The sequence below is a fragment of the Halichoerus grypus genome, chromosome 2 (genome assembly GCF_964656455.1).
Source record: "Halichoerus grypus chromosome 2, mHalGry1.hap1.1, whole genome shotgun sequence".
Taxonomy (NCBI): domain Eukaryota; kingdom Metazoa; phylum Chordata; class Mammalia; order Carnivora; family Phocidae; genus Halichoerus; species Halichoerus grypus.
Window position 1 is genome coordinate 40,160,365 of NC_135713.1, and position 27,756 is coordinate 40,188,120.

Here is a 27,756-nt window from a genome sequence, read left to right on the forward strand (position 1 = left end):
ACTAATGGAGTTTCCTTAAAAATTCTAACCTTTGTCTACTGATCAGGGACCAAACAGAGATCTAATAACTTGACTGTTACCTGTCATGGTTGCTTTTTAATTCCTATATTTGAATTGTATTACCCCTGCAAATAACAAAAATATTTATCCTTTCATGAACTGCCCCCAAAACACACATAACACCACTAGGCAGAAGTAGCTGACTTAATAGTTACTATACATTTACTTACCAAGGGCTCTCCCTGTATTATCTCATTTAGTCCTCACAACGACTCTTGAGACAGGAACTATAAAGGCACCCATTATATAGATGAGGAAACAAACACACAGAAATCTCAGAATGTGCCCAAGGTAAGAGCTGAGCTGGGATCTAGTCCAGGCAGTTTAACTCAAGGGCCAGAACGTCAACTTCATCACTATCACTTCACTCTGCCACCTTCCCTAAGTCCCCAAGGGATTATTCTAATTCTTTAAAAGCCACTTTAGAAACAATCAAAACGCTGAATCTCAGAACTTGTAGGATCCTCAGAATCCTGAAACCCCCAAATCCTCTCAAAAATGAAGTGTATCCAGGCCTGTCTGAATGTACGAGGGGGGAATTCACCACAGCCCACTGCCCTACTTTCTAAACTTAAGACTACCCTGAAGTTAAGAAAGTTCCTTCCACAGTTGATTCTCTGCCACCTCCAGCTTTAACCTCTGGCTCAATTAAACATTTCTGTCTCGAATTCTTTTTCTGCATAGTGGTCCTACAGACATCTAAGGAGAGCTTTTACATTTTTCTGAAGTCTTACTTTCTGTAGGAAACATATACCCAGTTGGATTCAACCCAGGTTGATGTTGCTCACCAAGGGGTACCTGGCAATGCCTGGGGACATTAGTTGTTGTCACAACTGGGAAGGATGATGTTATTGGCAACCAGCGGGTAGAGGTCAGAGATGCTACAAGTCTCACCATGGACAAGACAGCCCTGCACTCCCCAACAAAGAACCATCTAATTTACAACATCCTCAGTGGTAAGGTTGAGAAAGCTTGCTTTAGAGGAGGTGAGTGCACCAAGAGCAGGGGCTCCATGTCCTCGGCATACGCTACAGTGTGCCGTTACGTCCTAAGTGTAGATGTCACAAGTGTGGATGACAGCACAAGACTCCAGGGCATTCTCTACAGACCAGAGAAGACCAGTACATTGCTTTCCACCCTGCTCACCGTAACTTAGTACAGCCTGGGGGATACCCAGCAGTACAAGACACCTGCACTCCCTCAAAGAGCTAAGATCTATGACAGGAGGTGAGAGAAGTCCACCTTACCTGATTTATAAGTTCCAGAAATGTTTGCCTCATTTACCGTTATATCCCCAATGCCTCGTACAATGCTAGATAGAGTGGATGCTCACAGAATGGGTTGAATAAATAACAAACCCTTAGTCATTACCATTTAAAATAAATTCCATTACAATGTGGGACCAAGTTTTTGGGATGTAAGGGTCCTGTTTAGTAGAGGGATGGAAAGGTTTTCTCCAACAAGTGTCTTTTAAGGTGGACACCAGAGCCAGGGTAAGGATGGTAGAGGAGAAAGTGTAATCCATGTACTATAAACAGCATGGACAAAGGCCAGGAGACAGAAATTATATATATATATATATAAAATAAATAATATATATATAATAAAACCATAAATCTATATCCATGTATCTACATAGCCTTATAAACTTAAAAAGAGTACAAGTTAGCTGGACCACAGAGTGTTTGTAAGGAAGTAGAAAAAAATATGTCTAAAAAGGCCGGCTGAAGGGCAGTGGTTCTCAAACCGTAGCATGCAACAGAATCACCTGGAGGGTTTGCTGAAACAGGTTGCTGGAACATCTGGAACGGGGTCCAAGAATTCGCATTTCTGCTATGGTCCTGGGTGACGTTACTGGTGGTGGTTTGGGGACTCTGAGAACCACGGTCTCAGAGGTTCTTGCATGCTATGCCAGGATGAGTCACCAAAAGTTTTTTGAACTGGAAAATGTCCATTGTAATCAACATTGCTACATGCTCCGCCTAAGAAGCTGAATTACAACAAATTCAAGAGAAAGGATTGTTGGTTCATAAGCTGGGTGGACAGTGTTCATCAGGGAAAGCAGTTTTGTCTCATCTCAGGAATAGACTTATCTGCAAGATCTGTTCTCTAGACTTCCTTTGGACAAGTCCCATTCCTCTTTAACTAGAAAACTTTTACAAAGTGGTTAAATGAATGTTCAAGTGACAAGTGAGGTTCCAGATGGCCCAGATTAACTAAGATGTGGCATGGGTTTTTGCAAAGAAATGTCTCATGCAAAAACATTTCAAACTATTGCTTATAAAACTCCATTAAAATCCCCTTTGATAGACCAGCCACCAGCTTCCCCAACTGCAGCCATGTGTAAATGTGTGATCAAATTGCTTTTAAATGTCTCTGGGGATACAATTTACTTTGACAACTCTTAGAAGACAGTCATGTATTTTAGGCTCCATGCTAATCTCTTCCCCACTCGTCCTGCAATTAAGGAAAATTCTTCCTCCTCACTTCCTGCCATCCAGCCACAGGGAAAGCAGAAGGAGCAAGGAGAATAACTTGGAACCTTAGATTCTCAGAATTAGAGGTGATTTTAGCAGTCAACTTTGTGTCTTGATCTGGGTATCAAGTCTCCCTGCCTTAACCATTTATTAGCTCTGTGGTCTAGGATCAGTTATGTGACGTCTCCATGATCCAGTTTCCTCATGTGTAATATGGGAAACATTGTGTCCCCCTCCCTGATTGATGGTGAGAACTGATGAAATAATGTTTTAATGTTTTCCTGGCACATAAAGATTAATAAATAATAGTTATTATTTTTACCTCTATTCCTTCTGATCTTTTATGTATATATCTAATATCTAAGCATGTAAGTATATATAAGTATACATATATATGTAAACAATCAGAGGATATATATATGTACATATATATGGATGGATATATATTGATACATGAATTCAAATAGATTCAAATTCATTTTGGAATCAGGGGCTTTAAATTATTTAATAAAATGGAAGTCACCTGGTTCAATATCTCTCCTAGTAGTCAGTTATAAGAAACAAAATGGTGAATGAGTTGGTCCCTAAAGATGAGTTGGTCTCTAAAGGTGAATGGAAACATTGAGACCATTGCAAGCAATGAATTTGATTATGTGTAGTATTCTCTTATGGACTTAATCCAGGCCCAGTCCCCCTACCTGAAATGATCAAAGACAACATCCTAGATGGTCACTGAGACCAAATGTCTAATCAAGATCAACTAAAGAAAGGAACATTAAACCACAAGCGAGAAGAGATGAAGTAGCACCTGCCTGCTAAGACCCAAGTACCTCAATGGAATCAGGAAAACAAACCTTTCACCACAGATTTTTTCCCCCACAATTCCTAATTCATAAAACACAAGCTAATGGTCTTCAGGACTTTGGACTAAGGGGATAAAGAGCTCCACTGAATCAGTAAATTTATTAGTTACAAGGGGGAATTTTGCCTTTGGCAAGAAAATCAGTTCTAGTTTCAACTCTTTCACGGATATTCCTTCCAACATTTGACAAACCATTTGGTGTCTTTGGGTCTGTTTTCTTATGTGTAAAACATCTCAGTTTTTGTAAGAGGTTGTAATTGTGTTGGATTAAAGATGGCCATGAGTTCTTTGACACTTCCCATCCATAGGTGGAGAGTCTGCCCCTTCCCATGGATCTGGGCTGCCTTTTGACTGCTGTGACCAAGAGTTCATGAGGAAGTATTATATGCCAGTCCCAAGACTAATTTTTAAGAGGACTCTTGGTTTCTCAGAGTCATGAGCTGTCATGTAAGAAATCTAACATGTATTAATATGAGATCATATATAAAGACCTGGGACCACGTGGACAGGGAGAAGAGCCCAGCTGAGCCCAGCTTTCCAGACAACCTCACCAAGGTGCCATGCATGTGATAAATTGCCTTGGACCCTCCAGGCTAGTCCAGTCTCCAGCTAAACATCATCAAGAGACTTTAGCCAGCCCAAATTCCTGATGCACAGAATTGTGAGATCTAATAATGATACATTGTTGTTCAAGCCATTAAGTTTTGGGGCAGATGTTATATAGATAACCACAACAAGTAAACAAGTAATATATAGTCTGGTTTATCTGTGGGGTTCATTGGCTGGATATCAGTCCTCCCTCCAGTAGGGGGATTTAGCCAAACATTTTGTGGCAGAGCTCTGGATAAAGAGATTTGTCTTTCTCCTTGCAGTAACTGGTTTTGTAATATTCCAGTTGCTCTGGTTCCCCTTTGAAGAGATGGAGAAGCAGCAGCAGCTTCAAGAAGAGCTAAAGGGCTTTCCTTATGCTCCCCAAGAGGCTTGGCAAATGACCAGTCACTTGGAAGATCAGTGAAGAAGACCCCAGCAGGGATTCATCAGGAGCCAGGGACATGAAGGGGGACTGAGAATGTAGCCAAGAGCAGAGGGAGAACTTGGGTTCCAGGAAGAAAAACTTGTGGGGGTGGGGGGACAGGAAGAGACGCCTTTCCATCAGAGATCTGAAGGGCATCAGACTGGGCTTCTGCAGGAGCCATAACCCCTTGTGCAATCTGCAGATTAATGCTTACTGTGCTCCTCTCTGTTAAACATTCTTCTGTACCTGTGCTCGCTTCGGCAGCACATATACTAAAATATTCTTCTGTACCTTCAAGATCAGAAAACTTACAAGAAGGGGAATATCAGCTGTCTAGGAAGGGGTCTCCTTGAGTTATTATAGACTAAAGAAAAAGGGATAATCTGCCAACACTGTCATCTGAAAACATCCTGGCAAGGTTTACTGGACACACACAAAAGTTTCTAAGGCATACTTTAAGACATGTATGGATTGATCAATCTTCCAGCAGACACTGGATGACTATCCCACCTACCCTTCCAGACTCAGCTCAAGGGTCCTATCGCCTTGAAAGTTCTTTGTACCCCCCCAAAAAACACTAGGAGAGAGTTCTTTCCATTAGAGATCTGGAATCGGTTCCCCATCTCCGGCCTGGTTTTTCACAGTACTTTGTCTGTGCCCGTGACACAGCACTTCTCCAGTCGTACCGTAATTGTCTGTTTCTTCTCTCTCCTACAACTACCACTATTCCTACTAGACGTGACGCCCACTCACTGAGGGCACACTATGCGGCAGGAGGTGGATTCTACGTTGTATCTAATTCCTACAGCAACTCTACAAGGGAGCTCTCATTAGCCACACTTTTCCCCCTCTTCTTTTCTTTTTTTTGGGGGGCGGGGCGCAGAGGGAGAAGAGCGCAGAGCCCGTTGCGAGGCTCGAGATCACGACCCTGAGATCAGGACCCGAGCCAAAATCAAGGGCCACCCAGGCACCACTCATTATCCACATTTTAAATATGAGGCAACTGAGCCCCAGAGAGTTCAATCCACTTGCCCAATATCATATGGCCAGGATACAGTAAAACTGGGACTTAAACCCATATCTGCCAAAGTCCATGCTCTGGTAATGCTGATAAATAAACGGGCAAGTTTAGACCAAAGCAACCCTATTTAGGAAGAGGAAGGAGAATATGCTGTGCCCTGTAAGTTTTTGAGCTAGGGACACATGGAAAAAATTCAAATATATTTAAATAATTTAAAGATACACCTGAAAAATAAGATAATATACAGGAATAATAACTAAAATCCTACTGCAACAATCAAGAAATGGGAGGGGGAAAAGGAGTGAAGAGGAGGAAGATGGATCAGAAAGATATTTATGAAAATACATCTATGATTTGGCATCCAGCCGGTCATGATAGATAAGTCAAAGATGACCTCAAAAAATTGCATTTAAATGACTAAAAGATGACTAACAGATGCACCTTTGATGTACAAAGTAGAAGAGGATCTTAGTTTATGATGGAAATTTCCACTTTGGGCACACTGGAAATTAAGAAGAGAGACAGAAGCTTAAGGCAAGATGCTGAACAGGCAAGTAGAGACAGGACCCCAGAGCCCAGCACGGGACGAGACTGCAGGAGAGAAGAGAGCAGAGTTGCTGCTGAAGCCACTGAATGGGTGAGCTCTCCAAAGGGAATGGGGGAGATGCCCAGTGCTGGCAGGCTGAGGGGCTATACTTGAAGGACACTCAGTCATTCAACACAAAGGAAAAGGCAGCTACCAGTGTCTGGGAAGGCACCCACAACAACCAGTAGAAATTTGCATTTGAAAAGGAAAACAATAATGGAACGATACTGTGGCTAACATTTATTGAATCCTTATTATGTACCATGAACGGATTTATGTTCTCCGCATGCACTCAGCTATTTATTCTTCATAAACTCCGAAGAGAAGGTACTATTATTAATACAATGTTACAGCTGAGTAGATAAAACCCAGAAAATTTAGGCAACTTCTCAAGATTATACAATTGATAACTGCTCCAGCCGGGATTGAATCCAGGTAGTCTAGCACCCCAGACCTCGTTCTTAACTATTTGCTACATTGCACGTTCTAGAAGGGTAGAAAAATGAACACCAAAGTCTGCCCAGGCAACCACAAGTCACATCTCAGAGCATCAGCTAAATGTGCCTGGAGCAGCTACTGGGGACTGATCAGAAGAGCACAGCACAGGTGAGTTGAAGGCTGACTCTCAAGGAGCTTCTAGTCTAGGGTGAGAAGGACATAAACCAATGATTAAGGTAAATGATAACTGATACTTAACATTTTATGGGCCCTCAGAGGAAGAAACAACAATCTTTGGGACTGAAGCCTGACCAGTTGGTAGAGAAGGTGACACATCTTGTCTGGATATTGAAAGGTGAGTGTTCATCAGGAAAAGAAAAGGAACGCAAGATACAGGCAGCAACATGGGACTATGAGGAAATGTATCATACTCAGGATATGGTAACGGATCACTCGTGGATGGGAGCTGAGGTAGGAAAAACAGACTGAGGACAAGTTGGGAAAAGCACTGAAACACAAGGTAAGAATTTAGCCAATAGTTGATAAAGTGTCACTGAGAAATCTCTGGGACTTTGCACATGCTGTTTTCTGGAACCTCCTTTCCCCATGCCTCCTCTTCTTCCCCTTTACCTACTGACATCTGCATATTCCACAGATCCCGGCCTCACCATTACTTCCTCCCAGAGCTTCCCCTGCTTTGGAGGCCAAGTTCTCTTTGATTTCAGTGACCACCATTTTACCATAATTCCTTATTTACTACTTGTATTCCCCACTAGACTAAAAAATCTGTGATTCAGAGCTTTTTCTGGTTGTTCGCCACTGCACTTCCACTGCTCTGCTCAACTCCTAGCAATTAGTAAGTGCTCAATACATATTTGATGAAATGAATATAAAAATAAATGGGGCGCCTGGGTGGCTCAGTCGTTAAGCGTCTGCCTTCGGCTCAGGTCATGATCCCAGGGTCCTGGGATGGAGCCCTGCATCGGGCTCCCTGCTCAGCGGGAAGCTTGCTTCTCCCTCTCCCACTCCCCCTGCTTGTGTTCCCTCTCTCGCTGTGTCTCTCTCTGTCAAATAAATAAATAAAATCTTTAAAAAAAAAAAAAGAGTTCATATCCTCTAGCATGAGATTCACTCAACAAATATTACTATTATGTAGTAATAGTGAACCAGGCCTCAAAGAGTATGTGAGAAGGAGAAACATAATACACTTTCCTTACAGATGCATATTTCAATCCCATCGGGAATACAAATATAGCTGTGTGACACAAGTTCACAGTGACAGACACTTTTCACGTATATGTTACAAAATTGAGTGGTGCCGCAGGGAGATCATTAAGAAGTGCAGACACTTTATCTCTAGCGCAGGATGAAATATGCAACCTTTGAGTCAAAATCATATGTTTAACAAGTAAACTTGCTTTAAAAGAAAATCTGTGACTGAGAAATGGTTGGAAGAGTTTGTGCAGATAAAACACGTCAAGTTCTTGGGTTGCCAAGGGAAAGGGTGACAATTTGGTATCAACGAGGAAATCTTGCAATGCCGTAGAGAATGGTATACTGAGTGAAGTGGAAGATTTTAAAGGGGCTTGCATTTGATGCCAAATACGACAAAGGACAGCACTGATGAGGGAACGGGGATCAAAATGGTTAAAAGTCTAACAAGTCTGACCTATAGAGCCTGTAGAAGGATCTAGGGATGTTTGGCCTAAAACAAGAAGAGGTGGGAATAGCAAACCTTTGTCTTGTTGTGGAGGCTCCCTAAAGATATCTGCACGTCCCTTGGCCAGCCTAAAAGAAGCTGATGTCTGTTGTTCTTGTCTGCCCAACATCCCTCTTCCAGAGGGAACTGCTGTTCTCCTGTGCCATATGCTTCTATTAAAGCTGACAGGCGTGGCCCCTCACCTCTGCCCAGCAACCATGATTGGTCATCCCACCATGGTGACTGGTCAAGATGAGAGTGACTCAAGCAAAGGCAACCAAAGTTCTTCCATGAGAAAGAGTATTTAGGTGTCTTATCCTGTGGACTCATGAGTTAAGGATGGTTTTAGGCTCATTTTTCTAACCGCCCCCCCCCCCCCCCCCGGGGACTGAATCCACTAAGAACACAGCATAGGGACAGAGGACAGATATAAAGAGAAGAACACAGAGAAATGTACAGAGACAGAAAGGGAGATAGACAGAAAGAGAAGGAAGAGACAGAAGAAAGAAGAGAGGCAGAGACAAGAAGGAGAGGGAGACAGAGACAGAGGGAGGGAGCGAGCCTAGATGGCATTGTTCAAACCCTGCAGAGAGCCATGTCTGAAGCCGGACTTTTTAGCTACCTGAACCAATCAATTTATTTTCTGTCACACGCTGCTGAAAAAGATCTTAACAATGTATCATCTGAGAAGCAGACTGGTCAAAGAAGAAGTTGGTCAAAACACTACATCCAGGAAATTCATTGGGATATATACAGGGAAAGCCCTTTTCAAAGGCTTATTTAAAACATAAATCCGTTTGAGTAAACTAAAATATATTCACTGAAGTCTGCTTCTTGTACATAAAATGACTGGAACTGGCAGGAAGCTACCATTTACTGTGGTTATCTCTAGGGCTTACAGCTATGGAGGTGCAGAGGGAGAATGGAGACCTTTTTATGTTCTACTTGTAAACTGATGGCATTTTTTTTTTTTTTTACAATGCTCAGGTATTACTCTCATGCTCGTTAAAAGCTGTGATGATTAGAAAAGAGGCTGCTGCAGTGGGTCAGGCGGAAGGTCATGACCTGGGGTGGGATGAAGGAAGATGGATGGGAGGGTCAGGGGGGAGGAAGAGTGTGCTGACCCTGGGAGAAGGTGAGGGCTCCCACCCAGGGTGAATCCAGGTCATCCTGTGAGAAAGCAGAGGGGACACGTTGGCCAGAAAGATGTCTGTGCTCTCTGCCTTGCTCAGCCCTCAGAGGGAACTCCTAGACTAATGTCAGAATGTTCTCAGTGACTTGAGAATGTGCTGGTCTAAGGCTATCATGTCAGCCAAAGGCTATCATGGATACTCCTACGTTCAAGAAGTGTCAACATCTAGCAAAGGGAAAACTGAAGTTTAAAACATATTTTAGAAGTTAGTAAGAGTGATGTCTCTCCCGACCCCAATCCAACTGATTATCCAATCTCGCCAGGACCACTCCCAACTGCCCCCCATATAACTGTTGTTAATGGTTTGGTGCAATTTTATTCATAATCAATCTCTCTCTCTCTTTCTGTCTCTGCCTGTCTCACACTCACTCAGGTACACCTAGATACAAACATCTCTGTATTTATTTTACAAAAGTGGAATTATTCTGAACATTAAAATCTGACACTTTTTTTTCCCCCAAATAACACACCAGTGATATCTTTCTAGGACAACACACATAACTATTTCCCACGGTTTTTAGTGGCTGGATTAAAACCAGTACTCTATGACAGATACTTGGTGGTTTTCATTCACCACAGAACCTTAGATTCAAAATAATCAACTGTACTATAATGCTTTTAATTCAGTTTTCTGGCCTCCCATGACCATACTATATGATGCATGTAGTTTAATTATGCTTTGGAAATGATTTTTAACAAGGCAATAAACTTTCATTAATAGGATTTAATTCTCCAAGCACCAGGAAGCACAGTGGATGGAGCACTGCAGTGGGAAAAAAGCATTTTATAATATTAATAGAGTCCTACATCTCGGTTTGATCCAAAGGTCTGCCATCTGGGTGAGATTAAGAATCACAGTGAGCGTTCTTGTCTGGGAAGCACTACTCTAGATCAGTTGTCCCCACAGACTCATGGTAGCTCCAGAGAGGAAGACAAAACATCTTGCCAGGAATCACATCTCACTGACACACTCACTCTGTGCTCTGGCCCAGCCCAGTCCAGCCCAGCCCAACTGTCAGGCTGGGTGGGACAGAGAAAAACAGAAGCTAGATGATAAATAAAAGCATACTCTTCCAGGCTAAGATGTTGTGTTGTCAAGTTCAGGGTGGACCTTCCATCCCAATGAGAATATCACTGTAGGGACAGGAGATGCTAGAAACAACTGGCAAATTTCCCAGGCTCCCTAAGGAAAACAAACCAAACGAAACCATCTGACTCCATCTTATTTATGGTATCAGATGTTTTGATGTCCATTATCAGAGAAGGAAATGGAGCTAATGGTGGCACAAAAAGAGAATTTTTGAGAGAATTCCCTCAAAAAGAGAGTGTACTGAACACCCCATTTGTTGAACAGTGTTTCCCAAATACCTAAATCAGTATTTATGTAATTACTGGCTAATTGTTAATTTCCCCATTAAAAAGGTAAGTTCCATGAGGGCGGGACCCTGTCCTTATTCATATCCTTGCACTTTCTCCCATCAGGGGAGATAGTCCACATATGAGTGGAATATAAGAAACAAAACAAATGAACAAACCAACAAAAAAGGAGGCAAAAAACCCCCAGACTCTTAAATACAGAGAACAAACAGGGAGTTGCCAGAGAGTAAGTGTGTGTGTGTGGGGGGGGAATGGGTGAAATAGATAAAGAAGAATAAGACGTACAAACTTCCAGTTACAAAATGAATAAATCACAGAGATGAAAAGTACGGCATAGGGAATATAGTCAATAAAATTGTAATAACGTTGTAGGGTGACAGATGGTCACTATACTTATCGCGGTGAGCATTAGGTAATATATAGAATTGTTGAAGCACTGTGTGTACACCTGAAAGTAATATAACACAGTATGTTAATTATATTTCAATAAAAAGAGTATAAATGCAAAAAAAAAAGTCAAAGAATTGATTTAAATCACAATTGCACTAAATTTTACAAAGGAGAATTGGTTTGATGGGGTCAGAGCCAGCTTCTGGAAGGAGGAAAGGATTGAGCTAAAATCTGAAAGACAGGCAGGAGAGGAGGGGGCAAAGGAGCTTTCCAGGCAGAGGGTGGAGCGAAGGTCCTGGGATGGCTGAGCACAGAGCACTGGAGAGAGAAAGAAGGCCAAGACAGCTTGCAGCCCAGGGAGTGAGGCTGGTGAAGGGCATCAAGTGAGGCTGGGGACACAGACAGGAGACAGATGGCACAAAACCCTACAGGTCAAGGAGTCTGGTCTTGATCTTCAGTACGATGACAGCCATTGAAGGGTTTCAGGCAAAGGAGCAACAAGATCAAAGTTGCATCATTGGCTCTGACAATGAGATCTTGTAAGGGGCAAGCAGATTGGAGGAGGATAAAGTAGATGTGGGGAGAACAATTAGGAGGTTGCTGAAGTGGCTTATGCAAGAGATGACATTAGTTTGGACCAGGATAATAAAGATGGAGAGAAACAGAGTTGGATCTGTTTAGGAAGGAAAATCAGTAGGACTTATTGTTTAAATGCAGGGGATAAGGAAAGGCCACATTAAGAATAACTACCTGATTTCTGGATGATGCATCTGCTGGAGCAGCTATTCACTGAGGAGGTCCAAGTTCAGAAATATCATGAAGTGCATGGATAGTTGCAGGAACTGAAATGAACATCCACTAGCATTTTGTACGGTGCCTAGCGGGGCCAATGCCATGCCTTCGATGAACTATCTGACTTAATCCTAACTGCAATCCTATAAAATAGATGCTATTGCCCCCATTTTTAGAGATGAGAAAACTGAGACTCAGAAAAGCTTAATAACTTACCACCATTCTCAGAGCTGAACATTGGCAGAGCTGGGATTTGAACCCAAATCTCTTCCATTCTAAGGCAGATGGTTCTTAATGACCAGCCCATCCTGCTTCACGACAGCTCCTGCCTACCTGGGGAAAATTTCATGATTTCAAAAGAACCTGATTGTTAATCTGGAACTCTGAAGCCAAATCTCCCTAGGTAACCTGCAGTCCTTTCCTCAGGACTGCTCAGAGTAAATTTTCCAAATCAGGAAGATGATTCTACATGTCTCCCCCATTCTTCACTCGCTACTCAGCTCTTTTTCTTCCCTTTGCTTTTCCCCCAAACTGAAGGTTAATTCCAGTTGCCATGATCCCCTCAGTTTTGCCTTCTCCAAGTTCCTATAATACTTTCAGTCTTGGCACTCATTTTGGCAGTGATCATAGGCAGGCTACCCCGCAAGATTTCCATGCATTTTCTACTCCCTGACATTTCATTTCTTCTCCTGCGAACTTCCATACAGTATATAGTGACTGCCTGTAAGTCTTTCATGTACTGAAGTCAGATTGTTGTAAATAAGCTAATAAACACAAATTTCACACTATGACATGCTATGGGTCTGGCTGCCAACCAACAGCTCAGTTTTACCAATGTCACTGTCTATAGCTAGAGAGTCTCATTACATGCGCATTTAACTTCAGCACATTCAACTATGTGTTCTTGGTAGAGCAAGAGAGAGAAAGAGCTCACACAATTTAAGCAGAACTGGCCATTATGCTTGCCATTCCCATCAATAAGCACCTGTCCCATGAGATAGGAGATGAATCCGCTGTTCCTGCAGCTGGTTCCAGGCCCTCAAGACCTTCCCCATTGTGAGCAATTCTCTGGACAGACTCTGATTTTCGTGTTTAAAGACACATATTTTAGATATGTCACAATCTCTAATTTTAGTCAACTGCTTTTCCTGTCCCACAATTAAAGAAACAGTAACTATCCCTAGACCGGAGGAGAAACTGGGTCTGTTGGGACTCTTCCAGAGATAAAAAAAAAACTCATCCCTGCTCATTCTGATAACATGTGACTTCCACACCACACTTTCTTTTGCGAACTACCCCTAAGATACGAATACCATGGTGTCGGTCTATGATCTTGTAATTATCTGACCTTTAAACTGCATTCTGCTTTTATTACTGAATATAAACACGCAGGAATTGGAAAATAAAAAGTCCTAATACAACTAATAAATATACATCGCAAACAAAGAAGGCAAAGATGGAAATCATTAGGCTTCCTGAAGTCAAATGTGAAGAAAAAGAACAAAATTCTGCAAAAGAATTAAATGTTAGCTCCGCATCCCCCAAACAAGCAATTATTGGGGCTTTTACAATTAACTTTCTGGAAAAGATTCTCCAGGTTGCATGCACATAAAATCATGATACAGACACATTTTTGGGGAGGAGGTCATGTTCAAACATCAGACTATCATTCTGAACCAGCCCTGCTGCCTACAGGGCAGGTGTATTAATTCTTACTCCCTCAGAGTTTTGTTCATGCCATCCGTATAAAAATGTAGAGCTCTACAGTGAATCTGATTGCCACTACCTGTCACTGTCTAGACTGTGAGCTCCCCACAGGCAGGTTCTAAGCCTTACAAACCTCGGCGTCTGCAGGACCTCTGAGAGGGCCTGACTAAAAAGGAGCCCTCTGCAGAGACTAGAGAGTGGGGGAACCAGTGAGTAGCCAGATCTATCACTCTGAGATTCATCGCTTCTAATGAACTAGGGAAGAAAAAAAGGCGTGGTCCAATAGCCCTCAGGTCCTTGTGCCCAGCATGGAGCTCCGCTGTGCACATTGCCCTGCCCTTACCTATCCAGAGAAATGCAGCACAGGTGAAAAATCGATGCCGTCGTGAGCAGGACGTCTAGAGATGTCCGGACGAGGCAAAACATCTCCCCATAAATCCAGATGTCTTGAACCAGTTCGATGGCACCAAAGGGCATCACCAGCACCGAAACCAGAAGATCCACAAAGGCGAGAGATACAATGAAGTAATTGGTTTTTATCTTCCTGTGAGTGAAAACGTATAAGGGAGGAGGCAGGGGGAGGAACAAAGGAAAAGGGGAGAGAAAGGAGCAGGAGAGAAAAAAGGAGGAGAGGGAAACAAAGAAAGAAGGGAGAGAGACAAAGGAAAGGAAAGTCAACTGTCCAGTGCATTCTGTAAGACCCCCTTTCCCTTCCGCCACACGGCGTGCACGGTCCAGCCGCCCCTGACTTCTCCAGACCCCCTTGCACCCAAATCCCTCCCATCTTCTTCCCTGAGGCCACACGGGCCTGATTTGAGCCCCCATGCATGGAACCCCTCCCTAGGGCCTCTACACAGGCTGTTCTCTCTCCCCATCCATCCTTCCCTTGAAGCCATGGTTTGGTTACTCTCAGGGGACCCTCCCAAAGGGCCCTCCTCACAAATGGTGTCAAATTCTACTGTTTTCCTCTCTGAGATTGATTACTGTATGCCTCACATTCGTGACACCGGTCAGAATTGTGCTTTTACACTTTCTTTGCATCATCCCTGGATTCGTGCATGCCTTGCTTAGAGAGGAAGGCCACAGAGCACGCAGGACTGCATCTTTTATGCCCCCTTATGGCCTGGTGGCTCTCGATCCAGGCTGAACCCTAGAATCGCCTGGTGAATTTTTATAAATATTAATGCCCATGTCTCTTCCCAGATCAACTAGTTCAGAGACTTTGGGTGACTAACCCATCCATGCACCCCGCCCCCAGGGTTTCAGATAAAATAGAGGACTCCTAGTTAAATCTCAATTTCAAAAAAACAACGAATAACTATTCAGTAGTATGCTCCAAATACTATACGGGACATATTTACACTACACATCAACAATTTTCAAAAGGTCTTCAGATGATTTTAATTGCAGCTGGGTTGAGACTCATGAAGTGGAAAGAGCAGAAAACACACGTTTAAATACTAGATCAGTCACTGGGCAGCCACCCTTTTTCTGAACCACTGATGAAGTGGGGGGGTTAGATTAGATATGTCCTCAACAATTGTATGTATGTATATAGTGATCACACCTATTACCAACCCTCCCCCACCCCCAAAACCCGAAGTTGAACACAGGAAAAAAGATGGGAGAGATGCATGTAAGTGCTTACACTGGTTATGTTAGTCATGGGAAATTATGTGTGATTTTTCCCTGCTCTATTTCACAACATCATTTCCCTTTCATAATTACAATTATAAAGGAATTCATAGTTCAGACTGTGCTGTCCAGGGAGATCCTAGAACTCTACCCCGGTTTCCTCCTGAGGTCCCCTCCTGCTACTCACCTGAGCTGCCTGTCCCTGCACACAGCCACCATCACCAGCAGGTTCCCCAAGATGGCCATCAGGATAACCGCTGAGAGAAATGTGAGCAGCACGACCTTCTCCGCTGACCCAAAACCCTCCTTGGAACTGGAAGACACACATGCGCACAGGAACACGCACATACACATACACATACACAGAATTAAAGGAAACTCTGAGACACGGGAAAGAAAATCAATTTTTCCCCTCATTTATCTTCAGGGAGGTAACTTTAGCATCAGCAGCTGTAATACACATTTATTGTGCACCCAGTGTATTCCAATGTCTGTACCTGTCACTTTACATGTTATCCTAGTTAACTCCTACATAAGGAGGAGGAGGCTCAGAGACAGAATTAACTACCCTGAAACTGCACAGTTATTCTCCATCAGAGAGCCTGTGACTTTCCTTCAGAGCTCTTACCTCAGCTTGTGCTCAGAAATGTATTTGGTTGATTCTTGTTTTGTGCACTTCCCCAGCTAGAATGTAAGCTCCATGAGGCAGAGACCTTGTCTGTTTTATCCACTGATCAATTCAGTTTCAATGCATCACTCACATTTATCAGATGAAGGAAAGATGGAATTGGATGAATGAATGACAGTAACTTGAACCAGGGTCTGCGTCTGCGTAAATACAAGGGCCACCCTCTCTCCAGAACCCTATCCCTGCCCATGTGGAAGCTGTTGTGTACAGATGGGCTGTCCAAGGGATAGGTCATGGCTTGAAGATTGTTCTGATAAAGTTGACCCGAATAAACAGATCTCGGATTCCGTGAAGTCCATCGCAAAGACAGCAGCCAATCAATATGCCCTGGGGGCTCCTGTCACTGCCCTGGACCCTATTTCTTTTGGTGCCCAACATCACAGCTCAGATCTGTGTTCTCGTCAATTTCAGCATCTGATTTGGTCCTATAAACCCTGCCCTCCTAGTGCAAACTCAGCATTTTGTTTTTATTAATTTGGAAACAAGTGTCCACATCAATGAAAGCATAAAATCTGAAGGTTATTAAGAAGCTATAAGAAAAAGTTTTATTTTTAATAAAGTAATAATAAAATTCTCCTTCTTAATGAAGTTTCAAAGGATCTCAAAACTCTCAGACCCAAACCCTACATTACAATATGGAGAAACTGAGGCCCAGAGGGGAGAACTGAATTGGCAAAGTATATTAGCTTCTGATCTGGGAACAGCTCCTTGCCCTGTGAGCCCACCACTGGAAACACAGGGTCCCAAGAAGCAAGAAAGAGCTGTCTTTACTGAGCTACTTCGACGGAAAACCAAGATGGCTGCTGGCCCCAAACAGGAGCAGCCCACCACGTTCTAGCTCTAGCCTCCTCCAGAATTTTTTCCCTTAGGCATGGAAGACAAGATGCCAACTGGAACAAGGAACCAGTATTGCAGTGGTTGGAAAACCAACAAGCTCCTCCACTCTACTGACAAGTGTTTTGATTGAATGATTGAAGTTGTTATGGCTAAGGGTTCATGAAAAGAAATTCAACTTATGTTCATCCAAATCACTCTTCCACACCTAAATTCCAGCTACCAACATGTTACAAATATTGGACAGGGCAAGATTTAACTCAGGAGGAAAAGGCTTCAATAAGGTGATATGGCTACCCCGAACTAATTTGATCTTAGGCCATGTGGATGCAGGTAAAATGTCTAACAAAGGAGGTGACAGTGGTTTTTCTCCTTGTCCTTCTCAGAGGCTCTGACTGAGAGCACTGCTGGAACATGTGCCTCCCCCCAAAGCCTCTGTACTTGCTGTGCCTTCCTCCTGGGATGCTTCTTTAGCGGCTGGCTTCTTCTTGCCATTCAGGTCTCAGATTACAGTTAAACCCCATTTAATGTGCCACAGCCAACAAACATTGTGCATTTTCTTTATAGCACTTGTTCTCTGAAATGACTTCTGTTGTTGATTACTGTCTGTGTCCCGCTCCCACAGAATGACTTTGGTTCTCTTTTTCACTGCAATTCCCAGATCCTAGCACAGTGTCTCATCTGCAATATGTGTGTACAGGTATGTGTAGTACATGGGAAGTACTCAATTATTTTCTAATTTAGTGAAAGAAAGACAATGTATTCATAACGGTGAGGTTTATTCTTCAATGTCTTTGAAGACTGGCTGAAGGAACAAAGAAGATTTTGCCTAGAGAAGAGAAGACCCACAGATAAGACACAAAAGCTATTTTTAACTAACTGAAGCACTGTCATTTGAAAATAAGAGTAGATTTATGCATTCATTCATTCAACACTATTTTCTGAGCACCTACTCTGCATTAGGCATTGTTGTATGTCTTATAGAAGCAGAGATAAGTGAAACAGAGAATAGTCAATGAATAGATAAAGGAGAAACTATGTAAAGTATCAGCTGGCAATACACACTATGGTAAAAAATCTAGGAGGGAGAGGAGGACAGGATGCCAGAGGGGGATGAAAGGCTGGCTATTTAATAGGAGTTGTCAGAGAAGGCACTATGATAGGGTCATCACAGCTGATGCCCTCTAGGCTGCGGAACTAAGTGGGACCAGTGGTCAGGTTGGAAGCCGTGGTTCTCAACTTTGGTTACATAGTAAGACAAATACCATATGATTTCACTCACATGTGGAATTTAAGAAACAAAACATAGGGGAGGGAAAGGAGAAAGAAAATAAGATAAAAATAGAGAGGGAGGCAAACCAGAAGAGACTCTTAACTCTAGGGAACAAACTGAGGGTTGCTGGAGGGGAGGCAGGTGGGGTGATGGGGTAACTGGGTGATGGGCATTAAGGAGGGCACTTGATGTAATGAGCACTGAATCACTAAATTCTTTTTTTTTTTGTAGTTTTTAATTTTATTATATTATGTTAGTCACCATACAATACATCATTAGTTTTTGATGTAGTGATCCTAAATTCTACCTGTGAAACTAATAATACACTATATGCTAACTAAATTGAATTTAAATAAAACTTTTTTTTTTTTTTAAATCACCTAAGGAGCTTTCACAAATGCTGACGTATGGGCTCCAATCTGTAAGACATTGATTTAATTGGTCTGGGTTTTGCAGACTAAAAATTGGAATTTTTAAAAGCTCTCAAGTTATTCTGATGTGCAACCAAGGTTGAGAGTCACTGCTAGAGAAAGGTAAGATTTAGTAACAAATAGTAAGAACTTTCTAACAACTAAATATGGTCCGCAATAGCTTCCTGGTGTTGTTTTGAACTCCCCAGCTTGGGACAGAAATGTTTAAGAATACCTATTATACCACTTTGCACCCGTTAAGATGGCTATTATAAAAATAAAACAAAACTAAAAAATGACCAGTGTTGATAACCACGTGGAGAAAGTGGAACCCTTGTGCATTCTGCTGGAAATGTAAAATTGTGTGGCCCCTGTGGAAAACCATTTCTCAGAAGAAACTTTCTCAAAAGTGTCTCAAAAGACTACCATAGAATGACCAGATGATCCAGAATTCTAGTTCTAGGTATAACCCCCAAAGAATTGAAAGCAGGGGCATAAATAAATACTTGTATATCTATGTTTATAGCATATTATTCACAATAGCCAAAAGGTAGAAATAACCCAAGTGTCCATCAATAGATAAATGGATAAACAAAATGTGGTAATACATATTATGGAATATTATTCAGCCATAAAAAGAAATGAAGTTCTGATACAAGCTACAACATGGATAAAACTTGAAAACATTATGCTTAGTGAAATATGAAATAATCCAGACAAAAAGACAAATATTGTATGATTCCACTTATATGAAGAGCCTACAATATGCAAATTCACAGAAACAGAGAACTGAATAGTGGTTACCAGGGACTTGGGGGAGCAGGGAATGAGAAGTTATTTAGTGAGTACAGAGTTTCTGTTAGGAAGAGGAAAAAATTCTGGAAATGGATAGCGGTGATGGTTGAACACCATCGTGAATGTACTTACTGTCACTGAATTTACACATTTAAAATGGTTATTTTACATATTAATGGTAAATTTTATGTTATGTATATTTTATCACAATAAAAAAAGGTTACATGGATGACCACATATCAGGATATTGTATAGGACTCCTGTGTTGGAGGCAGGTTGAACTGCCTGATTTTTGGTTGTTTTCTCATCTATGGACAATGATCTGAACATATTCTTAGAACATGGATTCTCCATCAACCACATCCTCATCATTAGAACCATCTCCCCTGTACTGCCTTTCCTCTTGTAGGAGAAAAAGCCAGATTCAGGAGATGTGGTGAACACCTCTGGCGTCAGAGAATATATATTTCAAATCAAAAGGCTATGTCAGGGTCAGAGAATCCCAAGTTCTGTGTTATGGTTCACTTGTGACGCCAATTAGGAACTAGAAATAGCTAAACTTTAAACTGTGAGTGACAAGCAAAATTCAAATCATGGAAGGAGCTTTTCTAATTAAACAGAACTGTCCACTGAACTAAATGTAAGTACAGTAATGATAATTAAAATAAATCAGGAACCACTTCAGCAAAATCCATTTTAGATCCCTAGGTTACCTCTGACAGCCTCCAACCACTCCGTCAACTGCGACCAGGCAGTCCTCATCTGCACAAAGAGCTTGTCCACTCCACTAAATTGGTTCTTTGACAATTATGAGAAATTTTCCTTTCTCTTCTTCTTTTAATATTTATTTATTTTAGAGTGGGGAGGAGAGGAGGGGCGGAGGGAGAGGGCAAAAAAAAATCTCAAGTAGACTCTGCTGAGCACAGAGCCCAACACAGGGCTCGATCTCATGACCCTGAGATCGTGACCTGAGCTGAAACCAAGAGTCAGACCCTTAACTGGCTGTGCCACTCAGGCACCCCTCCTTTCTCTTCATTTGCTTTTTTCAGTTATCTCTTGATCTATTAAGAAATACCACAAACTTGTTGGCTCTGTGTACCATTTTCTCTGCTCTTAATAGAAGAAAATGTTATGACAATAATTCTGGTTAAATTTCCACATATGTTAGTGTATGTGAAAATGGATTATAAATGACAAAGTATAATATAAATAAGTAATCATTGTTATTAATATCAGAAGCCCATATACGGACAATAGCTAAGGAAGTTTTAGGTTTGTTACATCATCCAGAACAATTGGTTTCAAGGTCACATACACACAGAATACACTTTCTCAGGAGTCAAGAACACTTTTCTCTTTTTTTGCACTGGCCATGTTAACAACAGCCATATAACTTCAAAGAAGTCACTAGCCTTCTCTGAGCCTTAGTTTCTTCATGGATCAATTGAGAAAGTTACATTAAATCTCTCATTTATCAAATACGTATTGATTGCCAGCCATATACCAAGCACTGGGATACAACAGTAAAGAAGGTGACCAAGACCCTCCCTTCATGGAGTTCAAACTATTAATGAACAAAAACAATAAGCAAGTCCATAGCTAAAGAAATACAATTGGTGATCAGTACTTCAAAGTGACACTCTCAAACTTTAATGTTCATGTGAATCTATGGGGGGATCTTGTTAAAAAGCAAATTCTGATTCTTTCAGCCTGGGTTGGGAACTGGGGTTCTGCATTTCTCACAAGCACATAGGCTCATGAAAAGCATCACGGATGCCCATGCTGCTGGTTCATGAATCACACACACTAGACAGTAAAACTATCAAGGGTATTGACAGGATAATGGATAGAGAACAACTGAGTTGGAAACTCTAGATGATCAGGGAACATGGGACATGACATACATGCAAAGAATCCATGAGTTAGAGGAGCCAGGAGAAGAACAAGTGCAAATGTCCTAAGACAGGAAAGACATTTTGTATTCACTATTGTAGGAAGGGAATGAGCAAGGAATAAAGAATCTGGGGTAAGTTCTGAAAAGTAGCCGGGAGCCAGGTTCCTTGGGCTTTGTATGCATTGCTGAGAAGTTTATCTTCCATCACACAATAATAGAGAATGCAATGAAGTGATTTAAGCAGAAAAGTGGCCCTGGGGATGCAAATGTGAGAGAAAGAGAGTAAGCCTGTCAGGGGCCCTTGCCCAAGTTCAGGTAAGTGAGAGCAGTGGCTTGGAGTAGGGTTGTGGCCATGGGTGGAATAAAGCTATATTTGGGAAGTCAAGGGATAGGTAAAAACAATAGATCCATGGGTGGATAAGAAGAAGAAATGGAAGTTCCATTTCTGAATTGCTTATCTGGGTAATGAGTTAGAAATTTCATGAGATGGGAAAAACATGTTGTATGAGATACCTATACGACATTTAAGTGAAGTAGTGCCTGGCTGGCTCAGTTGGAAGAGCATACGACTCTTGATCTTGGAGCTCATGGGTTCAAGCCCTACATTGGGTGTACTAAAAATTACTAAAAAAAAAAAAAAAAAAAGGTTTTTAAAAGACATTCAGGTAAAGATGTCAAAGACGCAATTAGATATGTGTGTCTAGAGTTCAGAAGGGATGGCTGGGAAAGAGATACACTTGGGATTTCCAGTGTTCTATGGGATTTAGATCCCGGGGGAGAGATGCAATCACCCAACAAGAGGGCCAGGGGCTTGATGAACTCTAATACTAAGCCATGCAGGAGAGAAGGAGGAACCAGCAGAGGAGAATGAGAAAAAATGCCCAGGGATATCTGAGGAACATCAGGTGAGTATGGTACTGTGGAAGCCAAGAGTGAAGAAAATGTCAAGTGGGATAGCTCCCCAGAAATACCATGGGACCACTTCTGGGAATAAGGAGAGACCAAGAGGCAGGGCAACCAGAGCAGTTCTTCTTTTTCTTTTTATGTATTGAATTCTGCAATAAAATTGTATCTGATGAGCGGGGTCCAGCCCTGGACCAATGATCTTTGGAGAATGTCCTCCTCTTCCACTCCTGGTAAGTCCCGGTCACATGAGAAACATCTTTCCCAAAAGCACATCCACACGGGATCCCAGGCAGTTCAAAATACTCCCTATCCAAGGCTTCCTTCCCCCATCCTGTTCACCACTGCATGGTCCTCCGAAAGAACTGCAGGTAAATTAGAGAAGACAGTATTTATTTTCTTGCCAATTAACAGTCAGCACAAAGGATGCCAAGGTACTCTGACTTAAAAGACAGACCCTGACTAAAATTGGATTATTTTTCTAGTGTGGATTTTATTAACCTTAAATGTAAGGTCCCTGTTGTTTTCAATAAAGATAAAAGTTTGGGTATTGGGGCGCCTGGGTGGCTCAGTCATTAAGCGTCTGCTTTCGGCTCAGGTTATGATCTCGGAGTCCTGGGATTGAGCCCCACATTGGGCTTCCTGCTCTGCAGGAAGCGTGCTTCTCCCTCTCCCACTCCCCCTGCTTGTATTCCCTCTCTTGCTGTGTCTCTCTCTGTCAAATAAATGAATAAAATCTTTAAAAAAAAAAAAAAGATTGGGTATTTACCAAGGCGGCCTTAGCTTTCTACTCAGCTTGACTAGACTTTAGACAGACTTCTCCCTACTCTAGGTTTCTGGCCTCCCTTTTCTTAGAGTATTTGCTTTATTTTTTTAAATTTGAAATACAGTTGGCATACAACATTATATTAGTCTTAGGTGTACTGCATAGTGATTCAACATTTATGTACATTACTAAACGCTCACCACCATAAATGTCGTTACAATTTGTTACTACACAAAATTATTGCAATATTATTGACTATATTCCTTATGCTGTACTTTGCATTTCTGCAACTTATTTATTTTTTAATTGGAATTTTGTGCCTCTTAAACCTCTTCACTTATTTCACCCACTCCCCTCACCCCTGCTCTGGCAACCACCAGTTTGTTCTCTGTACTTAGGAGCTGCTTCTGATTTGGTTTTTTTGTTCATTTATTTTGTATTTCAGATTCCACATACAAATCATATGGTGTTTGTCTTTCTCTGTCTGACTTATTTCATTAGCATAATACCCTCTAGGTCCATCCATGTTGTCACAAATGGCAATATTTCATTCTTTTTTGTGGCCGAGTAATATTCCATGGTATATATATGCCACATCTTCTTTGTCCATTCACCTATCCATGGACACAGGCTGTTTCCGTATCTTGGCTATTGTAAATAAGGGTGCAATCAACATAGAGGTACATGTATCTTTTCAAATTAGTGTGCTCATTTTCTTTGGGTAAATACCCAGAAGTGAAATTACTGGATCCTATGGTAGTTCTATGAGGACCCTCCATACTGTTTTGCATAGTGGCTGCACCAATTTACATTCCCACCTGAGAGGGCACAAGGGTTCCCTTTCCTCTACAAGCTCACCAGCACTTGTTATTTCTTGTCTTTTTGATGCTAGCCATTCTGACAGGTGTGATCTTAGAGCATTTACTTTAGAAAATTTGTAATTGTAAATTCTTTCTCTGGCCCTTTGGGATAGAAATATTTTTAAAAACCTTTTTCTAGTTTTACAAGCTAGAACGGCCTATTTTATTTTATTTTATTTTATTTTATTTTATTTTATTACGTTATGTTAGTCACCATACAGTATTGTCTTTCTCACGGACCTAGCAGCCATCCCTTTGAAATGTTACCGTTAAGGAAGACAGAGCCTCTACCTCCCAGTTTCTGTGGAAGGGCAGGAGCCTAACTTCCACAGACACATTGCTCTGAACTGTAAAACTACCTCCTGTTTCCTTGGGGAAGGCCAAATAGCAAACACAGATGGCCTGTGAGCCCCACCCCCACTCCATTCCTGTAAAACCTCTCCTGTCCTTTGTTTCAGCGAAATTGAGTTCCGACTGCATTCTGGTTTCTCTCCCCAATAGCAACAGCCTTGAAAAAGTCGTCCTTATCTGTTTAATTTTGTCCAGTGCAATTTTGGCTTTGACAGTATACATCACTTTTACAACTAATTATGTCGTGTGTGTACTGTCTTCATTACCTTTATTAGTTGCCACGAACGAAACCCGCGACAGTTGGAGTACATACATGGGGCTTAAGCTCAGATAATGTTTGTGTTGGTGATATTTCTTATGTAAATTAATTTTTAAATGCCTTTTTAGGTAAAGCAGAAATAGTAGAGCCCATGGGTATGTTAACTGTTTTCCTCTATACCAATAACTTCAGAAATATTGTAACTGTAAACTTTTTAAAGCATACCCCATTTCCTGCAAATATATGCACTTGTTTTCTGGGTTTCTTGAGAGCCTGATGTACAAACAATGGCCAGACCCTATATAACAATAAAACTCTGACAGATAATGTCTGCCACAACCAGCCCAGAAAGGTCAGGCCTTATTCAATGACGGCCAACCTCCGTATGTTTTCCCTCCAGACCAACCACAGAAAGACAAATATGCCCCCCAAACAAACATGAGAGGCTCCCCTTCTTGTTAGCTCACCTCTTGCTTCCCTGTGCCAACAACTTCCAATCAGAGAGCAGCTAAAGCCCTGCTGTTTTCACTATAAGCTTTTTATTTATTATTTTTAAAAATTTTATTATGTTAGTCACCATACAGTACATCATTAGTTTTTTATGTAGTGTTCCCTGATTCACAGCCAGTACTATAAGCTTTTCTACTCTCATGCCTGACTCTGAGTCTTTGCAAACTGCAATTGATGATGGCTGGGCCCCTAGCCCCCATGTTGTAGCCTCTGCAGAATGCCCCTGTTCCCATTAATGTGGTCTTCATTTATTCCCACGTTCTAGGTATGTTCTAGGTGTTCCACGTACTTGGAATCCTATTATTTTCAAATAATCTGGAGGAGTATTTCTTATTATTTGCTTTACATTACTTTGGGCTCTTAATGGTAAGTTTTCAGGTCTTCCAGCTAGCTTTTTTTTTTAGGTATTTTTTTTCCTTAGAAAACCTTTTTTATAGAAAGACTAAATATGATAATTCATATAAAACTGTTCCATCATAAGAGCATCAGAGCATGGTGCTCCAAAATCATCAGGGAGTAGCAAAGCTTGGTTAAAACACAGATTGCTGGGTCCACCTACACAATTTCTAATTCAGTACAGATGGAATGGGGCCCCAAATCTGCATTTCTAACAAGTTCCTGGGTGATGCTGATGCTGCAGGTCTGGGGACCACACTTTGGAGACCACCGACCTAGAGCATTGAAACAGGATGTCCTTTACCCCGCCCTCATTTCTCCATGGCAAGTTACTTTGTTTTGCCCCTAGGTGTGGAACTTCCTACTTGGAAGTGGGGAAATTCTGACATTGATTTATTGAGCACCTACTATATGGCAAACAATGCACTAGGGAGGTTTTCAATGCTGCCTCATTTCATCCTCACAATTACCATGTAATCTAGTATCAGGACGTCCTTCATCGGAAGAGACTGGACCTCAGTGTGGCCAGGAAACTTAAGATCCTACAGCTATCAAGTGGTGCTTGGGGGACTTAAACCTATGCACTCTTGATTGCAAGCCCAGTGCTTTTCCCACTAGATTTTAAACATGCTCATTTGAAATTGAATAAAATTCCTTTAAAAAAATCAGCTAAAGTTTGACTTTTTGTCTACAAACTTAATATCCAACATGATGATGGCCACTAATATGCCTTGTGAAAATATGCTGGCTATAGAAAATGGTAGGGATAAAAAATCTTTCCAGGAAGAACATTAGGCAAAATGGAGTTTCTACGCAATTCTAAAAAAATCCCCTTCTTTTGATTGTTTTTGAAGACCCTACAGAGGAGGGTGGGAGGGTGGTGGTAGTGGTTGATGCACAGCTGATGAAGGTCAGGTATTTTTCAAATGCAAACTTGTGGAGGAAAATTCTAGTGGCAAGCTTTTAATAGGCTCTTCAAGGTCCTCAAAGATCACACATATGGGGCATGAGAAAAACTTCAAAGCCCTAAGAGGTTCTATCTGGATAGAGTATAATGGGAGTTCAAAGCTGCAAGGAATACAAAGGCTATCAGGATCAAAGACATTGTGTTCCCAGGCCAGGCCTGAATGCAAAGCCAAGCCAGGACTGACGTGATGAGGGGAGACCTACATTTGGGAAGATTCTCACTGCTGCACAGCGTGTTAACTATTGGGGCTTCCATTCTTTGTGGAAATAAAATGCTAAATGACAGTGCCAGTAAATTATACCTGAGAGGAGAGTCTCATTTCAAGAAAATCCATCCTTCCAAAGTTGGAACTGAGAAAACAGCTTAAGAGATCATTTCTTTTTCTTTACAATATATTTTTTATCTATGTGCAAATTCGATGTAGGGTCTCTGGTCTGTTTTGCAAACACCTCTTTGCCCACAGTTGCTGAGGGTCCTTAATGCCCATCAGGTCCAGAAATGTGTTCCTTTGGAAGAAGATAAGTGGCATGTGTTCAGTATTTGGCTGATCATTCCCTTGAAATTATTCTTGTGGTTATAAGAAATCCAGCCCAGGGGAGAAAAAAAAAAATGTGGGCCACATGAGGCCTCTCCCCTGTAGTCAATCATTTACCCCGAGGATAAGGGCTCAAGGAAAAGCGGAATTTCCCATACTCTGATAACAACCTGCTCCCCATCCTTCTGCTATAGTTGCTTGCCCCCCTGTCCCTGGGCCCAGCTGCGAATGGAGCCAGCTCTGCATATTTTGTCAGGGTCCAGGCTGGCTGTTGCTAAGTATTCTGATTTCTCGCCTCACCTCTGCTCTGACAGTGTAAAACTTTTCTGCTCAAGATGAAAGAAGAAACTGCTTGGGGTTGCTCTATTATGGGGACAGCCAAACCATGGTCAGTGGGCCAAATCCAGCCCCCTGCCTGTGTTCGTAAATAAAATTTCATTGGAACACTGTCACCCTCAATCCCTGATGTATTTTCTATGGCTGCTTCCTACGATAAAGGCAGAGTTGAGAAAGTATGATGGAGACTGTGTGGACTGCAGAAGCTGAAACGAGTTATTCTGATCCTTTCTGAAATTAGTTTGATGATCCCTGCTCTTCTGGAACCCACAATGAATTTGGCCTAAAGAAGAATACGGTATGGAGACCCTCGGATCTATGAGAACCTATTAAAAGAAACCTATGTCACTGGGAGTCATTCATTCCTCTGGATTTTTTCACTAAGTGAAAAGAAGCATCATTCCACTTGACCACACCAGAAACCAGGCATCTGACTCCATTTCTCCTCCTTTACCTAAGTCACTACCTACTTTGAGTAGCTCTTAAAACTCTTCACTCCTTTCCAGTCCACCGTCAATACCCTAATGAAGGCCCTTCTGTTATCTTTGCAGTGACTACTGTAGCTACTCATGTCCCACTACCTACTGTGTCTTCACTTCGTGGTCTACCATTGAACTCTCACCTCACCTGGGTGATGGCAAAGGCTTCCCAACTGGTGTTCCTGCTTCCACTCTTTTCTATACACAATCCACTCTTCAGCCAGTAGACAGAGCGAGCTCTGTAAAATG

The 27,756-nt window shown here is 41.9% G+C and overlaps 1 protein-coding gene across 3 annotated transcripts in view; it reads right to left on the reverse strand.

The window, feature by feature from the left end:
* The window catches only part of HTR4 (5-hydroxytryptamine receptor 4), a 168,169-nt gene that overhangs the window by 64,320 nt on the left and 76,093 nt on the right, over nucleotides 1-27,756 (reverse strand). For all 3 annotated transcript variants that reach the window (XM_078066721.1, XM_078066720.1, XM_036096086.2), the window contains exons 3-4: nucleotides 15,439-15,564; nucleotides 13,960-14,160 (exon numbers count right to left, since the gene is read on the reverse strand). In XM_078066721.1, the coding sequence (XP_077922847.1) occupies nucleotides 13,960-14,160; nucleotides 15,439-15,564 (327 nt within the window). The remainder of the gene's footprint in view (nucleotides 1-13,959; nucleotides 14,161-15,438; nucleotides 15,565-27,756) is intronic.